This window comes from Myxocyprinus asiaticus, chromosome 4, assembly GCF_019703515.2.
Source record: "Myxocyprinus asiaticus isolate MX2 ecotype Aquarium Trade chromosome 4, UBuf_Myxa_2, whole genome shotgun sequence".
Lineage (NCBI taxonomy): Eukaryota > Metazoa > Chordata > Actinopteri > Cypriniformes > Catostomidae > Myxocyprinus > Myxocyprinus asiaticus.
Window position 1 is genome coordinate 17,149,530 of NC_059347.1, and position 14,229 is coordinate 17,163,758.

At 37.6% G+C, this 14,229-nt stretch overlaps 1 protein-coding gene across 5 annotated transcripts in view; it reads left to right on the top strand.

Annotated features, from left to right (window-relative positions):
- doc2b (double C2-like domains, beta) overlaps window positions 1–14,229 on the top strand; it is a 277,442-nt gene that overhangs the window by 238,401 nt on the left and 24,812 nt on the right. For all 5 annotated transcript variants that reach the window (XM_051696116.1, XM_051696118.1, XM_051696115.1 and 2 more), the window contains one exon: window positions 6,473–6,582. In XM_051696116.1, the coding sequence (XP_051552076.1) occupies window positions 6,473–6,582 (110 nt within the window). The remainder of the gene's footprint in view (window positions 1–6,472; window positions 6,583–14,229) is intronic.

The following is a 14,229-nucleotide window of genomic DNA, read 5'->3' on the forward strand; positions in this document are numbered from 1 at the left end:
TTTGACATACCTTTCATTCAGAGTAATTTCAAGGAGTACTGAATATGGAAAACCTGCCAATAAATAAAATTAATTTCAGTTATCGTTAACATTTTTGAAAGAGTTACCACTTCTACTCAAGTTCAAAAATCAGTATGGCTAGTAGTTCTTTTTTAAAATCTTTGCTTGAAATCCTGCTTTATGTGGGCACAGTACCATTTAAATGGAGGGAAAATTTAAAAATATGTTCGGCCATCTTCTGTGTTGAAATGAGTGCTGTGATTGTGTGCAGTCTGTGACTGCTTGACTTTCAGCAACTATTTGCTTACCACAGATTGTTTTTTCTCACTTCAAAGCTTATGATACATGTTAATTTTCATGCTAAATAATACAATCTTAAGTAAAAAGAAAAAACCTATCCTCTTGACTCTTCAGTAATGATCTGACTCAGTGTTTAAAGCAGTCTTAAAGCGGCTCTGACTGACCTACTCCATCTGTATTTGGTTTGCTTATTTTCCGCAGACATAACAGTATTTCAGTTCACACAGATGTGGAATGAGAATAAAAACAATGCTCACTTACTCACTGAAACTCAGTGCTTCCGTTTTCCTCAACAACAAAATTTTTTTTTTAAATCGAAGCCTCAACAGTTTGAACTGGACCACAAATGGCGCATCAAATTGAAGTAACTATGACAGAAATGTCTATTGCAGGGTACATTTTGATATTTGATGAAAACATTTAATCACAAGCTCCTAGCAGAAGACAGTGGGATTTATTTAGAGTTGAAAATGTTACCATGAAACCATTGAGAGGATGAAATGTGGAGAGCGAACCACACGAAAATTTGGTGGGCCTGCAGATGTTTCCGTCGGAGGATTTCTCTGGTCTACCTAACTTATGTTAAAGTTACAGAATGAGTACTGCAGTTAGCTCAAACAAGGTACTCAATACTTACTGCTCATTTTATGAAACTCATGATGGCGGTCTTTCTCTTCTCTTGGGACCGACGTTCGTTTGTATCTTCGGACTTTGGCAATGCTTGCGCTCTCCACCCAGCAACACCGGTCTCCACCGACCGCGTAATGCTTTTTACGCATTCTGTGAATTTCTTGGCCAAAACAAATTTTTCAGTTTGACTTGACATATTAACTGAACACATTTAAATGTTTACGGTGAATATATATTTTTCATTTTAATGGAAAACTTTAAGCTGCTATCACCACAATACTAATATTTCTGTTTTGGGACAATTATTTGCGTGTCTTTTATTAAGCCAACATTTTTTTCTCAAATTTCAAAATTTTCCAAAATCTAAATATTTTACAGTGTTATTACTTCAATTATGACTATGGTAAATGTAACTTATCACCTAACTTAAAAGAATAGTCTCCCAAAAATGACATTTCTCTCCATTTACTCACCCTCATGCCATCCCAGATGTGTATGACTTTCTGTCTTCTGCTGAACACAAATTAAGATTTTTAGAAGAATATCTCAGCTCTGTTGGTCCTCACAATGCAAGTGAATAATGACCAGAACTTTGAAGCACAAAAGGCCATATAAAAGTAATCCATATGACTCCAGTAGTTAAATATATTATATTGTAGGTGTGGGTGAGAAACAGATCAATATTTAAGTCTGTAGAGCCGAGGAGGGCGGGGCCGGGCTGGAATGAGACACACCCGGTCCCCAATCAGCCTGATGGGGCGCACGAGGGATAAAGGCGGCCGGGGATGACAGTTCGAGAGAGAGAGAATTACAGGCAGCTGTACTGTGTGTTTAAGTTGTTTATTAAATTATTATTTAAGTTGTCAAGCCGGTTCTCGCCTCCTCCTTTCCACTAAACCCCCTTACAAAGTCATTTTACCATAAATGTCCACTTTCACTTTTACATTCTTCTTTTGTTTTTGGTGACTCACATTCTTCGTGCATATCACTGCATGTGCAGCAAGGACAATTTATAGTGAAAAAGGACTTATTGATCTGTTTCTCACCCACACCTATAATATCGCTTCTGAAAATAAATAGATTTTACCACTGGAGTACTGATAAATTGTATGTTGCCTTTATGTGCTTTTTAGAGCTTCAAAGTTCTGTCCATCTTTCACTTGCATTGTAAGGACCAACAGAGCTGAAATATTCTTCTAAAATTTTAATTAAAGGATTAGTTCACCTCAAAATTAAAATGCAATCATTGTTTACTCACCCCTGTGTTGTTATAACCCTATTTGACTTTCTTTTTCTTAACACAAAGGGAGAAATTGTGAAAAAAAAAAAAATGTTGTGCTCAGTGATGTCACACAATGGCTGTTTATGGTGACCACATCTTCAAGCTTCAAAAGGATGCAAAAGTATAATTCAGAAGTCTAATAAATTATTCCATGAGACTCATTATTGTTATGAAAGCATACGATGAGCTTTGACGTGAAATAAACCAAAATCGAATGTATTATTCAGTGAAAATGTTGGCCGACCGTTCATGAGACTGCACGAGAGCAAGTTCAAGCAGCCCCCTTGTGACAGGGGGCGTTCAAGAGAAAACGCATTTCGTTTATCTAAAAACAGGTTCACCACAGCGATAGAAACAACAGAACACAACACAGCTGCACACAAAACAGAGAACCGAATTTAATATGTCAACTTATACTAAAACTAAATATGTCTATAGAATAGATGCATTTCTTTGCCCAGCCTCATTTGTTTGAAACAGAGTACTCAATCAAACTGAGAGAGACAGACAGAGGAGGCTGAAGGCAGCTACAGTCACACTCTGTCCTAACCTGATGGCAAATGAAACGTGATAAAAGGTATATTTTCTATGTTAATCAGAGTTTTGATCCCAGCCAGCTGTGATGAGTGACAGTATATTCTATCGATCACTTGGTTTCTATTTTTTGGCATTGCCCGATTCACGCCGTGCAGCCCCACCCGCTGTGAAATGGCACCAGTCCAAAAACTTTCTAACAGTATATTGAAGCTTGCATCTCGCTAGCCGGTTAAAAACTACTTGATTGTGGCAGAGAATGTCACACCTACCGAATGTTTTCTCTGAGGTAACGACCTCTTCAGTTGGAAGTCTGTCTCAAAATGCTCACCAGTTCGGAATGGAGGCAAAACATTCCCGCTTCCTCTATCTCTCAGTTTGATTGAGTACTCTGTTTCATACAAATGAGGCTGGGCATAGAAATGCATCTATTCTCCGACTACAAACTCGTCTCATCAGACCTTTTTAATAAGTTCGGTTCTCTGGCTTGTGTGCAGCTGTGTTGTTCTCTGTTGTTTCTATCGCTGTGATGGACCTGTTTTTAGATAAACAAAATTAGTTTTTGCTTGAACGCTCCATTCTGCCAGCGGGCTGCGTGAGTTACTGGTCTCATGAATGTGCAGAGGAGAGTAACATTCAGGGGCGGACTGGTCATCGGGAGAACCGGGACTTTTCCCGAAGGGTCGGCCACGAAACTGAGCCAAATGTGTGACCACACCCCCCCCCCCCTCCCCCACCCCCCCCAACAACTTTTGGGCCAGATTAACCAGTTAACCTTGTTGCTGACTAACCTTTGTGTGCCACCTATTATTATGCCCCTCATTATAATTCATCTGTTCATCTTGCCAGCAATCCACTTAGCAAGTGACAACATATGACTCCTCTAAGTCATTCTCCGTCTGTATGGATCATATGTCCTACAGTAGTACTGAACTCTCCTTCATAGGGTTACTGAGAAATTGAATGGGAGAGGATATCACAGTTATCTCATTAGAATTAGGAAACACCTCACAGATATGCTAGATGGGCATTAATCGTTTCTGCTTTAATCACCAAATGTGTTTCAGGTTAATCTACTATACAGTATAAAGGAATGAAACGAAACGTGAAACCTTATCAAGACTTTATACAGAATTATTATGCTCTCATAAATTATTGTACATTAGCATAATTAGCACCTCTCTCTCCATCCATCTATCTATCTGTCTGTCCGTCTGTCCATCCGTCCGTCCGTCCATCAGCAGACAAATCACCCTGCAGCTCTCGCCTAGTTGCCACTAAAGCTAAGCAGGGTTGAGCATGGCCAGTACCTGGACGGGAGACCTCCTGGGGAAAACTAAGTTTGCTGCTGGAAGTGATATTAGGGAGGCCAGCAGGGGGTGCTCACCCTGCAGTCTGTGTGGGTCCTAATGCCCCATGATAGTGACGGGGACACTATACTGTAAAAAAAAAAAAAAAAAAAAAAAGCACCGTCTTTCAGATGAGATGTTAAACCGAGGTCCTGACTCTCTGGGGTCATTAAAAATCCCAGGGCACTTCTCGTAAAGAGTAGGGGTATAAGCCTGGTGTCCTGGCTAAATTCCCCCCATTGGCCCTTATCTATCATGGCCTCCTAATAATCTCTATCCCTGAGTTGGCTACATCACTCTACTCTCCTCTCCACCAATAGCTAGTGTGAGGTGGGCGTGCTGGTGCACTATGGCTGCTGTCGCATCATCCAGGTGGATGCTGCACACTGGTGGTGGTTGAGGAGATTTCCCCTATACTATGTAAAGCGCTTTGAGTGCCAAGAAAAATCTAAATGTAAGGAATTATTATTATTATTATTATCAAATCAAGTCATTTTTATTTGTATAGTGCCTTCACAACAAACATCGTTTCAAAGCAGCTTTACAGAAGATAAAACTGTAATATCTATAATGTCTTAGAGTCATCATTGTGTAGTTTGATAAAATACGATTGTGAATTGTGTTTAAAAATAAGTAATTAAATAATAATTGTATTTATAACCCCAGTGAGCAAGCCGAAGGTGACTGTGGCAAGGAACACAAAACTCCATAAGATGTTGGTTAATGGAAAAAAATAACCTTGAGAGAAACCAGGCTCACTGTGGGGGCCAGTTTCCCTCTGGCTAACATCATGAATATAATGCCAATATTACTTATGTATAGTGCAAGTCATGGTTTAAAATTATTAAACTAAGTAAGTGTTAAGGTCAGTGTTTAAAACAAAGATTTTGTAAGATTAATGACTAATGTCTTTGAAGTCCATCCTGGATTAACTGCAGAAGTTCACATTGATGCAATTGTCCTTGTTAGTTGGCTGATGAAGAGTTTTGTTGGCAGAGACCAGTGAGGTGCATCGCATTACCTGGCCGGTAATTTCGGTGCGGTCTATCCTAAATCCAAGGTTCAGGCAATGGCATATGAAGTATCCCATGTCTTATGGTTGGAGCTGGCATCAGTTCATCCTCTGAAGTCCATCGTAATAGACTGAAGTGATGTTTGGCTGGCACCGGCTGCTATTAGTCATCATCACACAGCGACATGTAGCAGTGGAGTCCGACAACAAGCAGGAACGGAGCTGGATCCAGCCGGTTCTGGTGACCTCAGGATAGGAGTCCCGAGGTTGAGATATGGAAACAAATGAAATAATATTAGCATAGATGCCATTCAATTCATTGCAGAGTTATAGATCATGATAGATGTTTCTGGTTCCGGCAGACCTAACTAAAGCAGCCTAATTGTGAGTTGAAGGATAAATTATGTGTATGCCTGGCTAAACAGATGAGTCTTTAGTCTAGACTTAAACTGAGTGCGTGTGTCTGCATCTCGAACAGTGTTAGGTAGACTATTCCATAGTTTCGGAGCCAAATAGGAAAAGGATCTACCTCCTTTTGTGGATTTTGATATTCTAGGAACTATTAACAGGCCAGAATTTTGCGATCGTAATGAACGTGATGGAATATAGCATGGTAGAAGGTCACTTAAGTACTGCGGAACTAGTCCCTTCAAAGCTTTGTACGTAGTTAACAGAATTTTTAAATTAATATGAAATTTAACAGGTAGCCAATGTAACAATGATAAAATGGGGCTAATATGATCATATTTCTTGGATCTAGTCAGCACTCTGGCTGCTGCATTTTGAACCAGTTGAAGTTTATTTATTGAACTTGCTGGACATCCTCCCAGTAATGCATTACAATAAACTAGTCTTGTGGTCATGAACGCATGAATTAAGAATGCTGTTCTACAAACATTGGTAATTTGATTTTCAAAGGACAGATTGGTATCAAATATGACACCTAAGTTCTTCGCTGTTGAAGACGATGTAACAGTACATCCATCGAGAGTCTAATTATATTTTAGTGGCTTATTTTTTAGAGGTTTTTGGTCCAATAATTAGTACCTCTGTTTTGTCGGAATCCATCCATCCATATATCTATTACCATGCTCCAAAATGCAACACAAAAGAAGTAAGGTTACTGCAGCAGTTTCAAATCATCAAAACTAGGGAGTTGGTACTCTAGATACTTAAATATAATAAAATGTAAAGTTTATCTTCTAAAAAATAATTAATAATATGAGCACTAGTGATATATTATCAGAACTGGATCAAAGTGTTTTAAAACATCTGGCGTCTTCTTTAGTAGTTTGTGTTTATTTGGTGAAAGTGTGTCAGTGAACACAACCACTAATCTTCAGGGAAATTTATTTTCTCTTCTAGGCCAATAAGCTCCGCACCAAGACCCTACGCAACACTCTCAACCCTGTCTGGAGCGAAACCCTGACATATTATGGAATAACAGATGAAGATATGGTTCGCAAAACACTCAGGTAATCACGTCTTTCAAAATCAATACATTCATCACTAGAATTTACTATGTTAAGGTCTCTTTAATATATAGGCATTCAACAATTGTGACAGAACACCCAACTTACTTCTGTTGGCTCGCCATTGGAAACGACAAAAGCTTTTCCAGCCTTTATTACTAAAAAGCAATTTAGTTGTTGTAGTTGGTGTTTAGCAAATGGTCGATTACCAAGAAAGAACATTGGAACAATACTTTTCCTTAGGGTACATTTCCAAGGACATATTACTGACAACTAATTTGTCATTTAGCTTACAGAAGTAACTTAAAGTACACTAGTAGGGTACTATTGTCCCCCTGGAACATCGTCTGGTTAAGTGTCTTACTTAATGGTGATTGTTTATGGATCGCCCCTTGCAGAGTTTGAAGCTACAGTTTTGTGGGTTTTAATCCTAGATCTTAAACCACTAGGCTTTACCACAAAAATGTTGTACAAAAGTAACGTTAATTCATTTCAGGCACCAGGCATTCTAGCCCTCTTAGGTTAGCTGCCAGGTATGTGCTGTCACAAATAGGGGAAACTCTAATGCAATAATGTAATCTAATGCATGAGTTTATCAGTTTTCCTCAGGCTATGCAGAACTTGTTTGGTTCTTTAAAGATCTATATTTAAAGTCGATCTTTATCTGAACAATCTCGAAATCTATTCTTAAATCCCAAAATCAATCTTTTTCTCTATACTTAATCCTCTACTATGAGAGGAAATCACTCACATTTGCAAACAAATTTTAGTGGTATGCGACTAAAACTGTAAATGTTTGGCAACTGGTTGGTTAATATATTGATTTCACTTACCAGTGATTATGTAGTATAGTGGTGAAGTATTCAGCATGGAGATCCACTGCGTGTTGAGAGTAAAAGTTTAATGCATGTCCAAAAACGAGATTGTCATTGAATAATGCCTCTTTTAATACCCTTTCTGTTCTTTACAGTCAGTTGTTGATCAAAAACAACGTATTTAATTCTAATCATGAATAGCACGCATGAGGTAAAGCCATTCAAGTCCTCTCATTAATATGCGCTCATTTACAGATGCTCTTTACAGAACTGCCGGCTTTCTTAAAGAGATGTTCAACAAATCAATTTAAACAATTAAAAAAATTATGCAATTTAACAATAAACATAACAAAACGTAATATATGCAATATAATATCATATTTATTGATTGAATACATGGATTTGTTCATTTTTAAAAAGCTAAGACGTGACCAAAATGATGAAAAACTAATAAAATATAGTCAGTAAAATGTATATTTTCATAATGTACCTAGTTAGAAGCTCCCCTGTTTAATTAACAGCATTAGCTGGGACAGAATGTTTTTCATATGAAAGCAAAAAGGACATTAGAACTGAAATATACCCATGTAAATCAATATCGAATGAAATCAAGAGTTTGAGAATCAGAATCAAAACAAATCAGGAAATCTGTATGAATACTCCACTATAATGGGCATTATGATTGTGTGAATCAGGCCAAACCGGGCCCTCATGTGGTGCAGCACCTGAGACCTAATTACAAAGAGAACAACCATTTGCGTTCAGAACAGCTTCGGTCCTTCTTGGATCGCTGCCATACAAGTCCTGAATAGAGTGTAGTAGGATATTGTGCCATTCATCAAACTGAAAAGCCTTCAGTTGAAGGACGGGTGAAGGAGATGGAAGTCTGTTTCTCTCTTTGCTCCAAAACTGAAAGTTTCCACATTGTTTAGCTCTGATGGTTGAGAAGGGCTTGGAAGATACTTGACCTCTTGGTGTTCTCGAAAACTTTGCAAACATACGCTGTTGTGATTTAGTTACTTTAAAGTTTAACTTTTCATGTCGTACTTGTTATTTTGTCCAGATTTCACACCAGCTGAGACGTCATTGCCCCTTCTGAGTGACTTTTTATTACCTCGCAAACAAGATGGTAACAAAATGGGCTGTTTTGCAAAAAGCTTGCAAAAAAAAATTGACCCATGTGGTTAAAATGCTGCATTAGGATAATAGCACAGACAAAGTGGCAGTAAAGATTACACCACAGAGAGAAACATTAGTCTCCACTTGTGTGTGTATCATTGCATAACAGCTTAGTTGCACACACAATATCCCTCAAATCCATTAAAAGCAGATTATACGAGTTGCCAACTTGCCATTAAAATGGTCTTTGTCTTTGTAAAAGTTAAATGTTGCAAATATAAGAAAAGGGTTTTACATAGCAAACAGTGAGGTCAATAATAAGTTTAGCTATCGTACGTAAATGAACAACTTTGTGATCTCCTCATTGTTAATGAGATAATTGTCAATTGGGGCTGAAACAATTAGTCGACGTTAAAAATTTTCATTGTCGAATAGTCGTTTGATCTCATTTAACATAACATGAGATCACATTAAACTCTAATGATGACGCGTGAGAGCAGCTCTCACCTGACTGAGAAGTGGAAGAATTACACACCTCATAGTCCAGATGCACTCCAAACTTTCCAAACAGCTTCAGGTGTAGATCGCAAAGTATGAGGGAATTATAATGCAAAAATACAAAATAAGTAACAACAGAAGCACTCTCGTTATGGAATAAGTGGTGCCAGAGCTCTTTAAGGAAACACCCCGGCATTACATCTTAAATGCAGTTATATTTAATGCGTTATAGCTTTATTCAGGGTTCATACGTATGTTTCAAAGTTAAATTCAAGGACTTTTCAAGCACATTTTTATTTGTTTTCAAGGACTGTGCTCGAGATGTCATTAAAACAAATTATTTTTGTTAATTTTAAATAAAAATATTTTAACCATACAGTTAATTAATTTTTATAAAACCACTTATTACAAGTACAACAATGAGCATCTTTAACTACATATTCTCACAGTAACAATTCTTGGTTCATTCATGACGAAAATGATGTGCAGTTGTTGTGTGCTCCCTTAAAACGCACTTCGCTTTCCAACAAAAGTGAATAACTGGGTCCGTAAACAGAAGTCCATATGACTCATGCTGTGTTTCATGTTTCTAAAGTCACACAACAAATTTATGTGAGGAATTGACCGAAATTGCAAATGGGTCATTCTCAAAAAAAAAAAATGACTTTTGACAAAATATTGAAATTTTCCATTTAGTTCAGTTTTTGCCTATAAACGCTGAGGGTAAACATTTTGTAACATGTTGACATTAATTTTTATTCATAAAGGACAACTTGGCTGTTATTCTTTCTTTTATTATTTAATTTTGTTTCACAAATGAAGCAAGTTAACACTAACACTAACGAGGGTTAAATGGGTTACAACACATTTTGAGGGTTCAATGGGGTACAACACCAAATATTTCTGTGTGAAAATAGTTCAAATGTGAATAACTTTTTAACATGCTGGGAAAAATCACTATATGCATATTTAAGCAGCCTCTGAACGTTGACCTTAATTATTTTCCACAGCTTTTTGTATAATTATTATTTTTTTAAACATAAAAAAAAAGGTTTTAACATTGATACCACCAATGCCATGAAATCAAATACTCTTTTTAAATTATTTAAATTATTAATAATAATTTTGTTTTGCTTTTTTGCACACTTGTTCAGCCTTCCACTAATGCTTTTATTAAAAATAAGTACAAAATAAATACACAAATAACTTTACATGTCATAGAAGTGGTGTACCAGATGAAAGGGACAAGGATTTTTTTCAGATAATTAACAATTTCAAATATATTTTCTAAAAAAATGTGCAAAACAGTGTCAAGCCATTTCATATCATTAAAGGTTAGGTTATAAAATTATAAAATGTTCTCTTTTTTCACTATTTGAAAGCATTTTCATGACTAAAGTCAAGGGACATATTTTGATATTGACCCAAATGTTGTAGATGTTGTCTAGCTAATTTAGTGTCATGCACAAAATTGCCTCCATGCTGTTCATTTTGTTGACAATATGTGTCACCAGAGAAAAAGGTCACTGATTACTGACAGAGCACCTTTGCTCTATGTCAGTGTTAACCATTTAACCGAGCTGACCAAGCATTAAGTGGATATCAGATTTCAATTTGGTGTTGATTAATTGTTACTTAATATAGATTAGTTTTCCACTAGAAAACTGCTTCCGAAAAAGCCATCATTCTGAGGACTACCTAGAGTTTTCCACCTACTCAGTCTGTGATTTTCAGATATATGAGTAGTCTATGTAGAGAAAATGTTCCTTGGAAGGAAGAGATATATTAATTAAGGTCCCAATACTCTGACCGGATCGGATCTAATTAAGAATGTTTAGCTTAAAATCGGTTTATTGGACCTCATACATTTTCATTTAGCCATCGTATATTCACTATAAATGAAAAGAGGAGGTCAGCTATTAATATCAAGTCAATTGCCATCTCTATTGGGGGGCTTTTTAATATTCAGTTCTGTCTTTCTTTATAAACTATGAATATCATTATTGACTTCTGACCATGCTGCATATTTTGTAATTTTTCACATTGATGCCTTTATTGGTTCATTACACTAATGTGATATCCACTCAAATGTATTCATATTTTAAAGGTGAAGTATGTAATGTCTGTGGCAAATTTAATTGCAAAAATAATTACTACTTTCAAACAGGTTTCACAACAACTCCCACTGTCTGCCTTTTGTTTAGACAAAAAGATAGTCCTGCCCCAAACTGACAACATTGGTTGAGCCTATAGCTGGGTTTCCATCCACATATTTTCATGTGATGTGAATAAAGTTTCCAAAATGCACATAGAAACTTACAGGCTCGCTTGAGGTTTATTTTTATTTATTTTTTTTATTAATCAGTAGGAAGACGTGTATAAACTACAATGGAAACACATTTACAGAAAATATTACTGTAGAATATGAACATACTGAGGATGCGCACCAAAAAAGTCATGTGATTTTTGAATATGTATATACTGTACAATACAAATGTTGCTCCTGCTATTTTAAAATGCCGGAGTCAAAGCCTTTCATCAAAATGACTGGCTGCTATTACCTCCAAGAACTGCCTCACACACTTTTGCTCCCAGACAGAATGCATCTGCTGCTTAACGCTAGCAAACATGAAGCCCGTCAGAACGTGTTGTCTGTACACTCTAAACCGCAAGTAATTTATTAAATTAAATAAGAGTCAAAGTGGCTAGAACTTTAAAACTTTCTCAAATTAGTTTCTTGTTCACACCAGATTCGTATTTCTTATTCATTTAAGCAAATTGCAAATCGGTATCTATAAAGCTCAGTGTGATACACAATAGCATTCAGCTAGACGAAACTGACATTATACACTGTATAGTACAGTAAGCAGTCAGTGTCAATAAAAATGTAGAACAAAAATTAAATTTGTATATAACAAAAATTTCCAGGCCATTTGACTGCCATGGTGAAAAAACATCTAAACATTTTGACCAGTATGGCTCACACGATGACAAAAAATGTTTTCATTTTCATTTCATTGGCACTGGCCAATTTACTGACACAATAACTAGGTTTTGAGGCATAAATTAAATGTTTTGGGTGAGTTACTACATTTTGCAGACATGCAATAGAGTTGTGATGTCCCATAAAACAGTTGTGACAATTGCGCTTACAGTTTAGAGAATGTTAAGTGTTTATGCTTTTCTGGGCCGAAAAAATGAATTTTCTCTGCACTTCAAACTAGTATAGTAGAAGTATTTTAATGTATGTTTAGAAAATCTGATGTTAATCTAAACATGAAGTGGCTGGACACAATGCACTCTTTGGAATACATTTTCCTATGAGCATCACATTTTGTGGGTAAGAGAAAAAGAGCTTAAGAGAAATATGAGACAAAAATGAGAGATCGGACAGTTGGAGCACTGGGACCTACAGTCTCTTTTGCCTGAGCAAACCCTAAATCCTCAATCCACCCCCCAAATGTGCCTAGGTTTATAGAGACTTCTAGCACAGGACACTATAAGGTTTGATCACTTCACTTGCTCCAGAGCAACAGAGGACCATCCTTCAGTCGTCTAGACAGGGCAGTGAGGGAGAGTCAGCAGTTAATGTGTCAGTTGCAGGCTTTCCCCACTGAGATTGCAGCCTTGGATTTGGAAGCTCCCAGATTTGTCTGGGAATTAATGAGGCAGAGAGTCTATGCTTCAAAGGTCACATGTCTGAGCTTAAGCTGTACAGTACTTGGTTGATTCAGAACAGCTAGGGAGAGGTGAAGCTGGGATGAGACTGTGTGATTGTAGAGTTTAGAGAGGTTTAAGTGATGCCTGGGGTGAGGCTTTAAGGCTGATTTACTTAATATTTGCTGTTTTGCTGTCTATGCAGTTTTTATTCATAAGAGCTCTGAGCTCTTTGAGATGTGGCTGTATAATTCCAAGGTTCGAAGCAGATTGCATTGGTAGTGTAAATACTAATCCGTCCTGATGCGGTCCGGACAGCAGTGAAGCACCACCCACTCCCCTGTCAATCAAATATTGCACTAAAACAAGAGTTTTAAACATTGCTTGGGGGGGGGCCTGGGTAGCTCAGCGAGTAAAGATTCTGACTACCACCCCTGGAGTCACGAGTTTGAATCCAGGTCGTGCTGAGTGACTCCAGCCAGGTCTCCTAAGCAACCAAATTGGCCCGGTTGCTAGGGAGGGTAGAGTCACATGGGTTAACTTCCTCGTGGTCGCTATAATGTGGTTCGTTCTCGGTGGGGCGCGTGATGAGTTGTGCATGGATGCCGCGGAGAATAGCATGAAGCCTCCACACACGCTACGTCTCAACAAGCCACGTGATAAGATGCGTGGATTGACGTCTCAGACATGGAGGCAACTGAGATTCGTCCTCCGCCACCCTGATTGAGGCGAGTCACTACACCACCACGAGGACTTGAGTCACGATATTGATGACTTGTGACTCGTCTCGGACTTGAACACTAATGACTTGGACTTGGACTCGAGCATTGAGTGCATTCTGATTTGGAGGAGAGGACTCGTTACAACCATTAAGTTTTGTGTTCTACCCTTTTATGGCTTGAGAACACATGCATGTCATGCCATGTACCGGCTGTGCGAGCGCAAATCTCTGCTTTCGCATGTGGATTTCCTTTGCTTTCACTCAAAACTGGACACTCACTCTCAAAAAGAGTGCGTGTGCCACTCAAAACATGTCCTGTGTACTCGCAAATCTATTATAACACAAAATAACTCTGCCTCTGTTAATTCATACAAATATTCTGCCTCTGTAGACGTGGTATAGCGAGGGATAATACCATAGTTTGAGGAATCAGCTCGCCATTTGGTCGTTGGTGCATAATACAGGGTTAAAGTTGTACTGTAAAAATTATATTCTGATGCTCACTGACACTGTAAGAGACATGAGCAAATCAAATGACAGAGACCGTTAACAAAGAACACATTGTGACTCGAGTCCTCTCAAAACTTTCACCTCAGTAGAAAACTTACCTGCACAAGTTTGTCTAGAATGCATAAAGGATTTTTCTGAATCTATGTGGCGGCACATACGTAGAAAATTCGAAAATATGTGGAACAAAATCGTAATTCATTATTACGAGTTATAATTATAATGGGAACATAAGATCATGTTGACGTGTGTTCATGTGTTTATGACAGGTGCATAGGCCTATATACAACATTGTGATGATAGATAGATAGATAGAAAATTTTGATTTTTTTG